The sequence below is a fragment of the Marmota flaviventris genome, chromosome 19 (genome assembly GCF_047511675.1).
Source record: "Marmota flaviventris isolate mMarFla1 chromosome 19, mMarFla1.hap1, whole genome shotgun sequence".
Lineage (NCBI taxonomy): Eukaryota > Metazoa > Chordata > Mammalia > Rodentia > Sciuridae > Marmota > Marmota flaviventris.
In genome coordinates this window covers 38,964,155-38,980,897 of record NC_092516.1, presented here as the reverse complement: position 1 = coordinate 38,980,897, position 16,743 = coordinate 38,964,155, and the positions used below count along the sequence as shown (strand labels likewise).

Sequence of the window (16,743 nt, the reverse complement as noted above, 5' to 3'; positions counted from 1 at the left end):
GGGGACAAGAGGCTTGTTAAATTGGGTGAGAGCGCTTGTTGGAGACTTGGTTATTTTCCTTCCCATCTTGCACACCCCATCATAATAACTGAGCAGAGGGGGCTTTGGGGGCTGAAGGAGTTCTCAAAAGAGCAATCTCCCTAAAAAGGGGTACAGTCACCTCTGAACTGCTTTTTGCAAAGGCTCTCCTGGGTGAGGTCCATTGAGATCAAGATATTTGCCAGCAGTTGGGTACAGCCACCAACCAAATTCTGGCCAGTGAAATGTGAGCAGAGCGACTTCAGTTCCTCCAGATCTGGCTGAGAACATCCCCTGGTCCCTGACTGATGGGGGGTGCTCTAATAAAGGAGGGGTGGGGCTCAGGGTTAGGAGGGTCCTGGGCCTTGAGTCAGTGCCCAGAGGAGACCCGTCCAGGAGAGCCCAAGTGGGCATCGTGGCAGGACTGTGCCAAGAGTAAAAGATCACATGCTCCATGTCTGAGGGGTGGGAGCTTCTTGTCACAGCAGCCAGGCTCCCTGACTGAGCCAGTCTGTCTCCCCTTGATGGTGGCTTCCCCTGCTTTCTCACGAGCCCTGGGCTGCTACTCACACTCACTCGCTAGAGCGGCACCCAGGCTAGTGCCAGGAGCTTTGTTCGTGCAGCAGAACAGAGTTGACGTCACATGCTTTCCTGGAGAGCACATGGGGAAGGACTGATGTCCCAGAAAGAAGAGACCCAGTTCCCTTCCTGAGCTCCATCTCCTCCAGAAACCCTCACCAGGCGGCTCACAGTCACTTGGCCAACAGCTGCACATGAGGTCCCCAGCTGGTGCACAGCCTTAGACAATCTCCAGCTCATCTGTGGCCTTGGCTTCCCTGTTTGTAAGACGGGACAGTGGCATCCAACTGCAAGGGGCAGTGGGTACAAGAAGCCAACTAGGACAATCTCTGGGCTCCCGGGGACACCACTTCTCACTGCATGGTGCTATTGCAGGATTCTGCTCTGACAGTGTGTCTCCACAACCAGGGCTTCGCTTCTTGTGGCCTCATCTACCCATCTGGAAATTGCTCCGTGATTGAACTAAGGTGCCAAAAGTTCCTGCCCAGCCAAGGGCTGGGGTGCCTGTGCCTACCCACCGTCCAGCTTCACAGAAGCTGTGGGGCAAGGCTGTCCAGGTCCTCCAGCAGCCGCCGCCACACTAGGCCCCTGGGCCCACTGCCTCCTTCTGCACCAGAGTTTCACATGAACATACCATGCCTGTCCTCCTACAGGGAGAGCTCTGTGACAAGACTGAACAGCCCTCAGGTCATCTGGCTTTTAAGAAAAAGTCTGCCAACCCCTGCTTAGAGGGAGAGATAGGCAGGCCCGGACAAGTGGACACAAGAGGCTACAGCCACCTCTAGTGCTACCACCTCTAACAAGTTAGCAGGCAGGGCTGGATGAGGAGACAGATATCTCTCTATATACATATCCCATATGTATATCCAGCCATTCTACTGTTAGGTATTTCTCCAAGAGAATTCAAAACATGTCCATAAAAATTTGTACATATCCCATAATACTTAAAAAGAATAGCCCAGTATGGTGGTGCATGCCTATAATCCCAGCTACTCAGGAGGTTGAGGCAGGAGGATTGCAAGTTCAAGGTCATCCTAGGCAACTTAGTCAGACCCTGTCTAAAAATGGATGGGGATATATCTCAGTGACAGTGTATCCCTTAGTTCAATCCCTAGAACTGTGAAGAAGAAGGAGAAGAAAAAGAGGAGGAGGAGGAGGAGGAGGAGGAAGAGGAGGAGGAGGAGGAGGAGGAGGAGGAGGGAACAAGAGAGAAAAGGAGAAGAAAAAGGAAGGAAGGAAGGAAGAAAATATCATGATCAACAGAGTTTGTACCAGGAATGCAAGGTTGGTTTGATATTTGATAGTAAAATCAGTGTCATCATATTTACAGATTTAAAAGAGAAAAGCCATATGATCATCTCAATAGAAGCAGAAATAGCATTGGACAAAATGTAACATCCTGATAAAAACTCTCAAAAACCTAGATATAGAAGGAAACATCCCCACAGAATACCTCACAAAACATCTACAGTGAACTTCTCACTTCCTTGAGAGAGACTATTTTCAGTCAGGTGCAGTGGCCACCTCTATAATCCCAGATACTCAGGAGGCTAAGCCAGGAGGCTCACAAGTTCAAGGTAGGTGTGGGAAATTTAGTAAGATCTTGTCTCAAAATAAAAAAAGAAAAAGGGCTTGGGACATAGTCAGTGGTAGAGTGCCTCTAGGTTCAATCCCCAGTATTACAAAAAGGAAAAAGAGAAAAGATAAAGACTGAATGTTTTCATTCTAAGATCAATAATAAAACAAGACTGGGCTGGGGTTGTGGCTCAGTGGCAGAGCACTTGCCTGGCATATGTGAGGCACTGGGTTCGATTCTCAGCACCACATATAAATAAATAAATGCTCATTGACAACTAAATATATTTAAAAAAAAACAAACAAGACCACTATTCAACATTGAACTGAAGGTTCTAATCAGTGCAATGAGGCAAAAAAGGGGACTAGGGATATATCTCAGTTGGTAGAGTGCTTGCCTCACATGCACTAGGCTCTGCGTTCATCCCCAGCACCATCAAATAATAATAATAATAATAATAATGCAAAAAATAAAAATAAACAACAAGCATCTAGGCTGAGAAGGGAGAGATATAAAATGGTCTTTATTCACAGACAACATAATCATCTATGTAGAGAATCCAATGGACTCTATTTTTAAAACCCTTAGAACTAATAAGTCTTTTAGGAAGGTTTCAGAATACAAGAAAAACATACAAAAATCACTGTAGTTCTATATACTAACAATAAGCAATCAGAAAATGAAATATTTTAAATATCTTTTTTCTAGTTGTTCATGGACCTTTATTTTATGTATTTACATGTGGTGCTGAGAATTGAACCCAGTACCTCACCCATGCTAGGCAAGTGCTCTACCACTGAGCCACAACTCCAACCCTCAAAATTGATTTTTTTTTTAAATTCTCATAAGTGTCTCATCAAAAACACAACAGCAATGCAGAAAATGGTTTTGACAGCTCCATTTATTATATAAATCATGAATCATTTACTCAGAATAACCCAACAAGGCTATGATGTCTTGATTCGTTTTTCAATTATTCATCTAATTGGAAGAGGCCTTGAAGTAAACAACCCTTTGTTGCTTTCTTTTATTAGTGCATTATAGTTATAACAGTTGGGTTCTTTTGACAAAAATCATACTTGTATGGGATTTGATTTACTCCAATCAGCTCTGGGTGCCCGGCCACCTCTCTCACCTAGTCTCCTTCCTCCGCCTGTCCTCTTTTCCCTCTAAACACCCCTACTTTACAGCTATTCTTCTGATGAGGTGACAACCTCTGAACCACTAGACAAACCAAATCAAATCGCTAGTATAATTTAAAACTTCATAAACTTTTGATGCTATAAAACTAGAACTGCTTTAATATCAAATTGTGTAAGACCTTCCAGGAAATCTATTTCAATCTGCTTCCTCTGACAGGTTACATGGCAAACACTTCATCTGCCTGAGTTTTTTTCTTTTTTAGTTTTCGGCGGACACAACATCTTTGTTTGTATGTGGTGCTGAGGATTGAACCTGGGCCGCACGCATGCCAGGTGAGCACGCTACCGCTTGAGCCACATCCCCGGCCCCAATCTGCCTGAGTTTTAAGAGGACATTTCCTTTGCCCCACTTGAATGACCAATAAAGACATCAGTCCATTTGGCAAAGTGAAAGGGGGACACCAAAACTGAAATTTTTGAAACACCATTTATAATAACAAAATACATGAAATGCCTAGGGATAAAGGACAAAAGATAACATAGTACACAGAAAACTGAAAAATACTGCTCAGAGAAATTAAAGAGGATCTATAGATATGAAGGGAGAGCCTGCTTTCATGACACACAAACTTTCTCCAAATTAATCTATAGGTTCAGCTGGGCCTGGTGGCACACATCTGTGATCCCAGCAACTCAGGAGGCTGAGGCAGGAGGATCTCAAATTCTAGGCCAGCCTTAGCAATTCAGAGAGGCCCTAAGGAACTTTGTGAGACCCTGTCTCAAAATAAAACATAAAAAGGGCGAGGGATGTAGCTCAGTGGTAAAACATCCCTGGGTTTAATACCTGGTACCCACCAAAATTAATTAATTAATTAATCTATAAGTTGAATGCAGACCTATCCGATTTCTAACAGTACTTTAAAAGCAGAACTTAAGCTGATTCTAAAATGCAAGACAGAATAGTGAAAATAGCTTAGAAAAAGGACGAAGATGGAGAACACCACATGTTTTCAGAACCTGTTATCAAATGACAATTATCAGGGCTGGGGTTGTGGCTCAGCGGTAGAGCGCTCGCCTGGCACGTGTGAGGCCCTGGGTTCGATCCTCAGCACCACATAAAAATAAATAAATAAAATAAAGATATTGTGTCCAACTACAACTAAAAAATAAACATTAAAAAAACCCTGAAAAATTACAACTATCAGGACAGTGTGGCGTTGACAATGGTTCAGAACAGTGAATCCAAAAACCATACCCACCCCTAGGCAGACATTAATTATTGACAAAGATACCAATGCAAATCAGTAGAAAAAGAATACTTTCCCACCAGCTAGATATCATCTGCAAAGCAATAAACTTCAATCTCCAGCTCACCATATACAAGATATAACTCCAGTTGCCTCCTAGTGCTAAATGTAAACCCCCAAACTATAAAACTTCTAAAATACAACACAGAAGAAATTTTTCTGTGATCTTGGGTTAGGCAAAGATTTTCTTAGATACAGCACCAAAATCAGAATTGAGGGGTGGGAGGAGATAAAATGGCTTGATGAGAATTTTTTTTTAATTTTTGATTATTTATTTATTTGGCACCAGGGATTAAACTTAGGGGTACTTAACCACTAAGCTACATCCCCAGGCCTTTTTAAAAATTTTTTATTTTGATACAGGTTCTTGATAAGTTCCTTAGGGCCTCACTAAGTTGCTGAGGTTGGCCTTGAACTTTTGATATTCCTGCCACAGCCTCCTAAGCCACTAAGATTACAGGTGTGCACCACCAAACCCAACCCAGAACTTTTTTTTTTTTTTTTTTAATCTGCTCTTTGAAAGCCACTGTTGAAGAAGTGAAAGTCAGGCCACACTAGGAAAAAAAAAATATTTGCAGATCATTTATCTGATAAAACAATTTGTATGCAAAGCCGATAAAGAACTATTCAAGCTCAGTGATAGGAAAACAACCCAATCAAAAAGTGGGCAAAAGACCTCAACACACTCTACCAAGACACAAGAAAGATGCCCAGCACCCTCAGTCACCGGGGGCAGGGCTGGCTGCGAAGGGTCCTGAGGACATTCTGGGAATGAGAAAATGTCCCGTACCTGAAGTGTGACTGTGGTCACTTTTTCCAACTCTGCGTCTAAGGTGGGTGTGTGGTGGGTGTCAGCTACACCCCAGCAGAGATGAACTTCAAACAGAACTGGTGCATCTCTGAGCCCACCTATCCCAGAAGATGGGCCCCCTAGCATGCACTCACGGTCTTCAGGGACCCCTCCCAGACCCAGGGTGGCCAGGGTCTCCAGGTGCTGTGAGAGACCCTGGCCACCCTGTGCTCCTGGCCTTGGTGGGGGAAGCCGTGCTGTGACCCCGCTGCTGGCTCCCCCCAGCTCCCCTCCTCCCAGCTCCATCCACCCTCCCTCTGACCCCCTGGCCCTGCCTCTCCCTGAGGTGACTCAGCCCCTCACCATTTCCGGGAACTGGTCTGAGGCACCTGGGCAGGTGAGGCACATCTTGGGGCTGAGCTGGGTGGAGCAGGTGTGTCCTTGGCTGGGGCCCAGGCAGTGTGGAAAGGGGGTGCAGAGGACCCTGTTGCTGGAAACTGGTGTGGCCTAGCCTGGTGGCCTTGGTCTGGAGAACTTTGTCCCTTCCACTGCTAACACACAGGTTAGCACTGTGTGACAGTGAGTCCACGTGGCTCTGGGTGGGGCAGATGGGCAGCTCAGGTGAGAGCCAAGCTCCCCTCAGGGCCAGCCTCAGGGGAGGGGTTCTGGCGCCTACCACCCTTTACAGTGGTCTCTAGGGGTCTTAGAAAGTAGGGCCCATATGCGGGGTGTGCATAGCTGTCCCCCAATCCACAGCACCCCACCCTGCACTGAGACACAGGCTCCTTGAGGCTCCACCTTCCGGCCTGTGTGGTGGCACCTGCTCCAACACTCCATGTCACCAGGTGTCTGTCATTTTGCCCATCCTCCACTCCCTGCTGGAATCCACAAGACAGCCATGTTGCTTCAGGGCCCTGGCAGATTCCAGTGGCAAAGGGACACCTTGGACACAGTGGGCACCAGTGAACATCTGGGCCCTGGGTGGGCGAGGGGTTTGCACCGCTCCCCACCTCGCTCAGCCCTCAGCCCTTCTCCCACAAAGGCAGCACCCACCTGGCCTCCTGGGTCACTCCCATGAGACCCCCCCCCCACCGTTTGCCACAGTCCCTCTCTCCATCCCACCCCCACAGCTGCTCCGATGGGCTCCCACGGCCTCTGCCTCCCACGGCCTCTGCCTGCCCCACTGTGACTCCCACCCAGGGCAGGGCCTGGGCTCCCTCCTCTGCAAATCATCTGTGAAAGCCATATTTTTGGAACCAGCTAGAGGTGGTGGTTGCACAACACTGTGAATGTTCTAAATGCCACTGAGTTTTCACTTTTAAACGGTTAATTTTATCATATGTGGATTTTGCCTCAAGAATTTTTAAAAAGGAGAAAGAAACATTTAAATGTGGATGGCGCCCCAGTTCCACCGCAGTCTCTCTCCTGCAGGGCTTCGCTGTGCCGCAGGCTCCGGTCTCCAGGCTGCCCAGCACCCACCCCCAGGAGCTCCCGCACCTCCACCGCCCTCCCCAGGGCTGTGGGCATCTCCATCCTCCTGACCGTGGGGCTCCTGGCCCCTCCCTGCCCATCACACCCTACATCCCGGGTGCCAGCACACCCTGTTGCCTCTCAGGTCAAGGACATGCCGGCTGACCCACAGGCAGCCCGCAGTCACCCGTCTGGATTGATGAGTCCATCCATCTGTCCCGCCAGCCGAGGGTCCTGCCACAAATCTCACTTCTCTTCTCACGTCTCTGCCCCGTGGCTCTCATGTGACCGGGAGTAAAGGCAAGACCTACAGTGGCCCTGGTGGGTCCTCTGACCTCACCTGCCACGGGCTGGGACAGGCTGGCCTCTCTTCTTCAGGTTGTAAAGCAAGCCATCCGCCAGGCCCTGCCACGGCAGCCCCTCACTCTCACTCAGAGGCTGCCCAGGACCCTCCCCTCATCCCCTCACACTGCTCCCAGGCTTCAAGTCTGTGACAATGACACATCTGGAAGTTCTCCACCCTAAACCCAGGCACCTGGCAGCCCACCGCCTGCATCCAGCGCTCCCCAGTCGCACCACTCTGTCTTACAGGGTCCCACACCTGCCTTCCCACGGGCCCACTCGAACCCTGCCCCCAGCCTCCAGAGACCCCACCCTCCCTCACCTCCCCCCATGTCTTGGCTTCCCCCTTATCCCACTGAGGTTCCCAGGCGGCAGGAGATCCTCAGCCCCTCCCTCTGTCACTCCATGCAGAGCCCTCCTCTCCACCCACTGAGGTCTGTGCCCAAGATGCAGAACATTCTAGAGAAAGACACGTCCCTGTAGAAGGTACTCTGCAGGATTCAGGACCACAGACCTTGTGGGTGCTGCCGGGAGCCGCCACTCAGCCTCGCTCTCCCTGTTCCTTCTAACTCCCCGAAGTGGGCCTTCCTGCCCCCAGCCCCCCTCTTGGCCACGAACACGGCCTCTTATTCAGGAGGAAACCACAGCATCCCTCCAGGCAGGCTGAGCCTCCCCAGCCCGGGTCCCCAGCTCCCCCCAGGGGACCCCTCCCTTTCAGAGCAGAATCAGGACACCTCCAAGTGCTGCCGCCAGCTCCCAGGCTGCACCCCACGGAGCCCTGGGTGGCTTGCAGCACCCCCTTCCTGAGCCAAGCTTCCAGCCCCCTGTGTCTCCCTGCTGCCATCTCCTGCTGCTCAGGGCCACCTCCTTACCTGCCTTCCCCGGAAGCCCTTCCCGCCTTGGGTCATCTGCTGCAGCCTGAGATCAGGGAACCAGGACCCTCAGACATTCACTGAACTTAGACCACCCTGCAGGAGGTGACACCTCTGCCCTGTGGTTCCAGAGCCGTCCCCAGCCTTCAACTCCACTTCTTCCTGTTCCTCAAACAGAGACCAGGGCAGAGCAGGGCCTCTGGACCAAATGTCCCAACGGCCAACGTTCTTCTGAGACACCAACGGCCCAGCTCCTGTCTGTCCTCTGGCCTGACCACTCCTGAGAGGGCAGCTGTCCGTCACCGCCACACTCTCACCTGAGGCAGCGGGGCAGGTGGTGCCGCCCTGACTGTGCGGTCACTTCTCTGCCTCAGTCTCCCCAGGCCCAGGCACGGCGGGAGGAAGGTGCTGGCTGAGGCTCCGCCATAGCACGGGAGCGCACAGTCCCCAGCCACACCGCACAGGGCACCTCCACCACCCCGGCACTTCCAAAGCCCCTTCCTGTCTCCAAGCACAGGTCCTTTGGTTTTGAAGAGGGATTATGCAGTGGTCTCATAGGGAAGAGGTGACAGGCAGGTGACATACCTGCCCGACGGGCACCTGAGGCCGAGCCAGGTGTAAATGAGCTGCAGCAGCCTGCAGGGCCTGAGGTCTGGGGAAAGTCGCCTGCACCTGAGCAGTGTGGGAGCCCGGTCACAGTGCTCGCATTCAGAGAGAAACCAGTGGTCACCATGGTTGGCCCAGCAGCCTAAGAAATCCATTGTGGAGTGACCTCAGCCAGCAGCACAGACCAGGGTGCCCATGCACCCAGGGGTGAGAAGAGAGAGGCGCCGTCTAGGAGGAAGGCAGAGGCTGGGGCCCCCAGTGCTTGAGCAGAGGGACAGGCCTCCAGCCCCCTCCAGCACAGAACTGTTGCCAGCCCAGCCGCGGTGGGCAGGCATGTCGTAGGTCCTGCGGCTTGAGCAAAAACCAGGGGAGACTTAGAGCCTCTGTGGTTCAAAGAAATACTTGTATCCCTGTGTTTCACAGCAACACTGATACTGTTGCCTAAAGGTGGATGGAGTAGCCACCCAGCAACCACACACCTATGGGTAGGTACGCACAAGCGGGTCATTCACACCGTGGAATATTATTCAGTCTGAAAAAGGAAGGACATGCTGACATCTGTTCAAAACGGATGATCCCCGAGGACATGATGCCCCATGAAACCACCAGTCACAAAAACAGACACTGCAGTTCCACTCACAGGAGACCCCCTGAGTGGTGAAGTCCAGAGAGAAAGGAAGGAGCATGGTGGGTGCCCGGGGCAGGGGAGGGATGGGGAGTCAGTGTTTAGTGGGGACAGGGCTTCAGTGTGGGGGGATGAGGAGGACCTACAGGTGGAGGTGGGGACGGCTGCACAGCCCTGGGAATGTGATAATGCCACTGGGCCACAGACTCAGGCACGGTTAAGATGACAAGTATTATATTTACAAAAAACAAACAGGTGAGCTACTGCCAAGGGGAGGGGTGGGCTGGGCCTGCCTGGAGTACCTCTTGGCAGCCTGCTGCCACCACACAGACCCCCTCCCAAACCAGGCCAAGTTTCTGAAACTCCTCCCACCCAGTGCCTCTGCCAGGCTGCCAGTAACGTCTGAGTCTGAATCGAAATTGTGGCCTCTGCCCTGAAGCCCTGGGGCTGAATGAGGACTTCACACTCTGAACCCACAACTCCTGTCCCAGACCCTGAGGAACTTCAAGGACTGGGTCTCAGGGTCCCTTTCACCCAGTCCCTGCATGCATCCTGGCCCCCCCAGAGCCGGGACCTGCCAGGGTCCTCAGGCCCAGGATGGCATGCACTTTACTTCCCTGTGATGGTCTCAGACCACCTGGACTAGCCAGAGGCAAAGACTTCCTCGGTGAGCCAGCCCTCCAGAACCGGAAGGCCAGGGGGTCCTAGGAGGGTCCAGGGGACCAGCATCACCTGGAATTATTGCCCACACCCCAACCCACCCAAAGAGCTCAGACTCCCAAGCCCTCCTGGCATGTGAAGCACTGGAAACTGTTGCAATGAGAGCAGGCACTAGGGCACCTCCTCTCTCCTGAAACCCCTACCCGCAGAGGGACTCCAGGGCATCTCCCCAGGAGAAGGGGCCCAAGCACAGTTACCCACCCATCCCAGCCTGTGATAAGAAAAGTGACTCTGACAGTGGTGGGTGGGTCCAGGTTCAAGGTCAAGGAGCCTGCTACTGGGGAGAGAAGGGGAAGGGTGTAGGAGGAGACCCTCAGGCACAGCCAGCTGGTAGGGTCTGCCCAAGTACACCCCAGGGTCCCCAGCTGGTGGTCAAAGGTGGCTAGGACTGCCCTGCTGTCCTGCTTTCCAGAGACAGTGTTGTGGGGAGGGTGCCTTGCTCCTGCTGCCATGGTCAGGAAGCACAGCCATGAGCCCGCACGAAGGTGCTCTGATGACTGTGGGCAGCCCATGCCCTCTGCCCCCCACAATTTCATCAACACCAGCATGGCCCCTGTTGCTATATCCCACAGTGACACAGAACAGGGACCCACAGCTGAAGAGCAGAGAGCCACGGGGGTCCCAGGCAGGAATAGTGTGGTGCCCACAGCCTGGGGCAAGGCAGAATGATGGGGAGTTGGCACAGACAGCATGGGCAGTCAAGGCTAGGAAATCAGGAAGCTTGGTATGCTTGGGGGCCCCCAAGTTTTCAGGGCCTTGGTTCCCCGGGTTGTAAAGTGGAAACAACCTCAGACCTTGCCTGCTCCATGGGGCTGCTGGTCAGATAAGGCAAGCTGCTGATGTCATGGACCAATTCGGAAAAACTGGTGGCTTGGCCCCATGTCAGGAAGTGCTGGGCCTTAAAAGGGCCAAGGCTGTGCTGCAGCATCAAGCAAGGCTGTAGCAGGGCCATGGCCATGGGACTGAGGGGCCTGGGGACACTGAGTGGGCAGGCATGGCAGGCCAAGGAAGCTCCTCTTCCTCCTGCCAGGCTGGGAGGACCAGGTGGCGAGAGAGTGGATACGTGACCAGGGAGGCCAGGGACAAGGCTCACTCCCCTTCCCCTGGGCATGGCCCCCCAAGGCAGGCCTGAGAGCTGACTGCCCTCCCCTCGCAGGCTCTCCCTGGCACAGCTCTCCTGAACATGTGGAACGCAGGTCTGGAGGAGGGAGGTGGGAGTCGGTTGAGCCAGCCCGGCTGCCAGGGGCGCTGCATGCATGAAGAGCCTCCGCCCCACTGCGCCATCAGCAGGGCCCAGGAGGCCAGGGAAAAGGCCACTTCAGCCCCACGGTCTGCCCAGCTTCCCAGGAAATCCAGTCATTGTGTCCCTTGAGGGACAATGGGCTTCTGGTGTGGCTTCTCCAAGCCAACCAACAGATCCCCAGGACCTTGGGGTGTCAGAGATCCTTCCCAGCCCAGAAGATAGGGAGGTAGATACAGTCACAGAGGTCCTGTTCCCAGGGTGTCAGCAGGCTATGTCTCCAGCCAATATCCCAGGGATGGTGCAGGTCCCTTGGGGGCCCTTGTTCCAAGGGGCTTCAGCTGGGAGCCCCCAGGCTCCTGGTGTACCTAGGTGAAGGCCCCTGAGTGGGCACCTCCCGCTGGGGCGGGTGGCATAAGCAGGAGAACCTCTAGGGGCCACCCTCACTCCAAAGCCCAGGGCCAGCCTGGGCAGCTGCTCAGGAGCAGGCTCAGGCCGGTATGAAAGCACAACCAACCTCTGGGCCCACTGGACCCTGGCGTCTTGGAAATCACCCAGACCACAGGTCACTAAGGGACAAAGTCTGGAGAAGTCTGGCAGGGAGGATGGAGTGTCAGGTGCACCGAGGGCCTATCTCCACGGCCTCACCTGTCCTGGTGCCCCATCTGTCCTGGCCGCCTGCCCTAGAGCAGCTAGGAGCAGGGAGCTGGATTGGAATCTGGAGTCCTTCCCCACAGGGTCCCCGCGGCTGGACAGGGTTTCCTCTCCCCCCCCCCCCTCCCCGCCTCACCCTCCGCCCTGGGCCAGTAATCGAAGGTGCCTCCTGTGCCATGACGTCACCTCCAGGTAGCTGGAAGCCAGGTGGACCCCACATCCCGGCAGAACCCCTGGGGCTGCTGGCGGGCCCTTTCCTGCAGACATCCGCCCCCAGCAATTTCCTCTTTCTTTGAGAAGCCCGAGGTTTCGCAAGGCGGCTGGCGGTCCGCGGGTGACAGCGAGACACGCAGCCTGGCGGGGGAGGGGAGGAGGCGGCACAGGGAGGGCGCGAGCGGGGAGGCGCCCCAGCCCGCCGCCCGCAGGTGCACTTGGGGCCGTGCCCCACCCTAGCGCGGTCCGAGCCGGGTGGCGACGCCCCCACCTCCAGAGGCGCCCTGGGTACCCCTCCCCGTCCCTGGGGCGGGCGGGCACCTGCCCGAGTCGCATCCGCCCGGCTCCATCCACCTGGATCTGCACCCACCCGCACCCAGGCGACCGGCCCGCACCTACCCGGGGCGCCGCAGTCAGCGCAGCGCGCGTTCCCCGGCCGCTGCAGCAGCTCCAGCACGGCCCTCCGCCGCTCCTTGGCCATGGCCGCGATGCCGCCCGCGATGCCGATGCCGGGCCGGGGCCAGGAGCGTCGTGTTCGCTAGGGCCGCACGCAGGCCGCCCGCCGACGCCCCTGCGCCATCCCCGCGGCTCAGCCCGCGCGCGGGTTCCGCATTCCTGCTGCCCGCCCGGCTCCACAGCCGCCCGTGTGTCGCCGCCGGCCGCCTGGCGCGGAGCTGTGCGGCGGGGCCCAGGCGCACGGCGCGCTCTGGCCGGCTCGGCCCGCGGGCGGCCCCCAGCGGCGCGGGCGCACAGCTGCGTAGAGCGGCCTCCTCCCGCGCCCAGCCGCGCCCCGCAAGCACGCGGGACCCACCCCGCCCCACCTAGCACCCGGGGAGAGAACTGGCTGGTCTGGGTGGCACCGGCTGCAGTCGCCCGTGCTGGAAGTGTTCTGCGCCCACCGTGGTCCGGCGCAGGGGACCCGGGCTCACAGGGCTCCAGATGAGCACCCCCACCCGGCGCGCGCACCGCCCTGACTGTATCCTAGGACACCCTGCCAATGTTCCTTAAAGGGAGGTGTGTGCCTAGCCCTAGGGACAAGGGCGGCTCACACCCTCCCTCCTCAAGGAAGAGACAGCCAACGGGTGACAAACTCTAGGGTGACAAACTCCAGTGTGGGAGGGGACTCAGTCTGCGGCGAGCCTTCCACTCTCAGACTGTACCCAGTTCCCCCACCCACCACCACCTACAGAAAGTACAGGGGTAGCCAGAGGATCTAGACACATCCTTCCTGATCAGGGGTAACGCAGGGAGGGGAGGAGGAGGGTGGGGGGTATGTGTGTGTGACAGACCTGCCGGAGTAGGGTGGGTGTCTCTCCCTCTATGCATCCCAGCATCTTTTCAGATTCCTTCCATTTTTCTTAAATTATAAATGCAATCTGTTAGAAATAAAACATACCCAGCTGAAAAATTAAAGGCTTTCCCCACCTGCCCCGCTGTGATTCTGAGGCCGCCCAGATTCCTAGAGCATAGCGGAGTAATCTGGTCCTTCAACCATGAAAACACCCAGTACTGCAGGTCTACCACTAGGGGGTGTTGGTTGTGCTATGGTTGGATCCTGAATGTGCCCCCAAAGGCCTGTGTTAAAGCTTTGTCCTCAAAGAGATGGGGCCTAGTGGGAAATCTTTGACCACTGCGGGGTGTGCCCTCCAAAGGACTGTGGGACCCCTGCCCCTTCCTTTTTTCCTCTTTTGCTCCCTGACCAGGAGGTGGGTTTTGCAGCACCACCTGCCAGGGTCATGGTGTGCTGCCCCATGGCAGGCCCAAAGCAACAGGACCAATCAATCATAGACTGGAACCTGCAAAACTATGAGCCCAAATGAATTTTTTATCTTTATAAGTTGATTGTCTCAGGTCTTTGTGATCATGGCAGAAAGTTTGATTGTTTTTCACTTAACAAAACCTTCTGTGCCTCCAAGTTGATATGCATAGATCTACCTTTCTTTAATGGTTGCATCTATTCAAATGTGCCACTGGAAAATGATTTGCTCACCCTGTCACCAGTTAAGGAGCATGTAAGGCGTCTTCAGTCTGCTGGAATCACAGACAGGCTGTACAATGTACCTTCATACCAACATCTCTGCAAGCACTTTGGGTGGATTCCCATCTGGTGGTGTCATTGGTGAGCATACAACAGGCACAAGCATTTAAAACATTGGCAGACCCTGCAAATGGCCCTCCATTGGTGTACCACAAGTACATCAATGGCACTCTCTCCCTCCTGTCCCTTTTTAAACTCTGAAGATCTGCAGGCAGAATGTAGCAACCCATGTTGGTGTGCATTGCTGAGGTCCCGAGTGTCTCCTTGTGTGCTCTTTCCCTTCACCTGGTCACAAGTCTGTCTCCTTCATGAGCCCGGAGCCTTTTTTGGTAAAAACAGGTGGCATTTCCATCTCTGGGCCCTGTGCCAGGCTCAGGATCAGCCCCCTAGTGCAAGCTTAGAGGATGTCACTGGATGGAGACAGACTAATGTTAATGACAACTCTGAACCAAGCATCAGGGGAAATGCCCAGGAACTCATTCTACTGAGTTGTGTAAAGAGATTGGATCTGGGATGTGCAAAGGTTCGAACGCTCGCCCAAGGCCACGCACAGCTCATGTGTCCACAGCAGGACTGAAGTTAACAAACCCACCAAGACATGCACACTACACAGCATAGTTATCCAAGCCTACAGGAAAGAGATTATTCTATGGAGGGTCAGAAAAGGCCCCAAGGAGGCCTCAGAGGACAAGCAGGTATGAAGCAAGACAAGAGCTCAGCCTGAGGGAGCAGCATGAGCAGCAGTCCAGCACTGGGTGGCTCTGGGGGTTGTTTGGCTTCTCTGTCCTTCCATTGACAGGAAGTAATGACGTTGTCCAGGGAGGTGGGAGGGACAGAAGATTGAAGACAAAGGTGTGTGTGTGCACAGATCAGAGATGTTGGGATGTAAAAATTTCTCCAAAAAAAGAGGGCTAGGGCTGAGGTTGTGGCTCAGTGGTAGAGCACTCGCTTAGCACATGTGCGGCACTGGGTTCGATCCTCAGCACCACACAAAAATAAATCAATGAAATAAAGGTATCTACAACTAAAAAAAATTTTAAAAAGAGGGCTAGCCCAGCATGATGGCACATGCCTGTAATCGCAGCAGCTCAGGAGGCTGAGGCAGGAGGATTTCAAGATCAAAGCCACCCTCAGCAAAAGCGAGGCTCTAAGCAACTCAGTGAGACCCTGTCTCTAAATAAAACACAAGGGGCTGGGGATGTGGCTCAAGTGATAGCATGTTCGCCTGGCATGTGTGAGGCACTGGGTTCGATTCTCAGCACCACATAAAAATAAAATAAAGATTACAAAAATAAATAAATAAAATACAAAATAGGGCTGGGGACGTGGCTCAGTGGTCAAGAGTGCCCCTGAGTTCAATCCAGTGCCCCCCCAAAAAAATTAAACTAAATTAAATTAAAATATAAAAGGGCTGTGGATGTGGTTCAGTGGTTAAGCATCCCTGGGTTCAATCCCCAGTACCCCAAAAATGAATAAATAAAGAGGGCTCCTCTGACCAAGCCCTGCAGCAGCTCCCTGGACATTCAGGATTGCTAAAGCAGGGTTCCTTTGGTCCCCCCTGGCTGTGGCCAGACTGGGTGCTCATGAACAATCCCAAAGGTAACAGCCTGGCCTAGGGTGGGCCAGACTCAGACAAATGCTGGCCACGGGCAGCTCAGGATCCATGGTGCTGGTGTGGATGCCAGAAAGGCCTGCTGCCTGCTCCTGCTCAAGGTCCACCCACAGGAAGCCCTTCTGGCCTGAGCTTCCTGCTCCCTCTGCCCACTGGATCCCCCTTGCCTACCGGCCCAAGCACGCAAGGCTACACTGAAGGCCCCCAATCCCAGTTCCTCAAGTACTTCCTAGCCTGGTGGGGGCCTGAACAAGACTGGCATCTACATCCCATGGCTATGTGGCCACACTGAGCAGCCCCTAGGCTGTGAGCTCCTTGCAGTAGTTTGTTCTTGCAGCATCCCCTGAGGTTAGTCTGCATACTGCATGTAGTAGGTCTGCACGCAGCTTTGATGGGGACACAGTCTCACAGCTCTGCAGCTGCAGGGTGAAGCCAGGGCCTTGTCCCCAGCCTATGGAGCTGCATATCAGTGTGGGCAGGGGTGGCTCTTCCCAGGGAAGGTGTGAAATGGACCAAGGCCTCCAGGGACAGCACAGGCCCCTTGGGGGAGATGGCCCTGCCTTCAGCCTGGCCACTCCCAGCAGAGCAGACACTTTCACAGGGGTACCCAGGACCCTCCCCACTGGCACACTCCTCCTTGAAGCCCCCAGCTGTCCAACAGAGGCCCCCAGATGAGGGGAAGAGGCCCCATCTGAAGCAGGAGGATCCCCGAGCTTCTGGCACCCCACGGAGAGCCTGAGATGACTAGGTCCAGGGCGCTGGTGTGGCACCCCTCTGGGGGAGTATGAAAGAAACTATCTCTCACCAGTTCCCTTTTTTGTTATCACAAATTGATATCTTGCTGACTAGATTTCCAAGGTCCTCAAAGCAAAAATTGTTATCAGCCACCAAGAAACTTCTCTCTGGTCCCTGGAATCCCCATTCTGCAAGCTATTTGAT

At 54.0% G+C, this 16,743-nt stretch overlaps 1 protein-coding gene and 1 non-coding gene across 4 annotated transcripts in view; both read right to left on the bottom strand.

The window, feature by feature from the left end:
* Positions 1–12,790, bottom strand: part of Adap1 (ArfGAP with dual PH domains 1) — a 43,624-nt gene extending 30,834 nt beyond the window's left edge. Inside the window, exon 1 of one of the 3 annotated variants that reach the window (XM_027922797.2) lies at positions 12,554–12,790. In XM_027922797.2, coding sequence (XP_027778598.1) covers positions 12,554–12,635 — 82 coding nt within the window. In that variant the 5' untranslated portion in view covers positions 12,636–12,790. Of the gene's footprint in view, positions 1–8,096; positions 8,204–12,553 lie in introns of those variants that run through there. The other 2 variants (XM_027922796.2, XM_027922798.2) reach the window with 2 other exon arrangements.
* Positions 3,653–3,776, bottom strand: LOC114081234 (small nucleolar RNA SNORA27). Its single transcript, XR_003580749.1, has one exon. It is a non-coding gene; the product is annotated as a small nucleolar RNA SNORA27 (small nucleolar RNA).
* Positions 12,791–16,743: the final 3,953 nt, after the last annotated feature.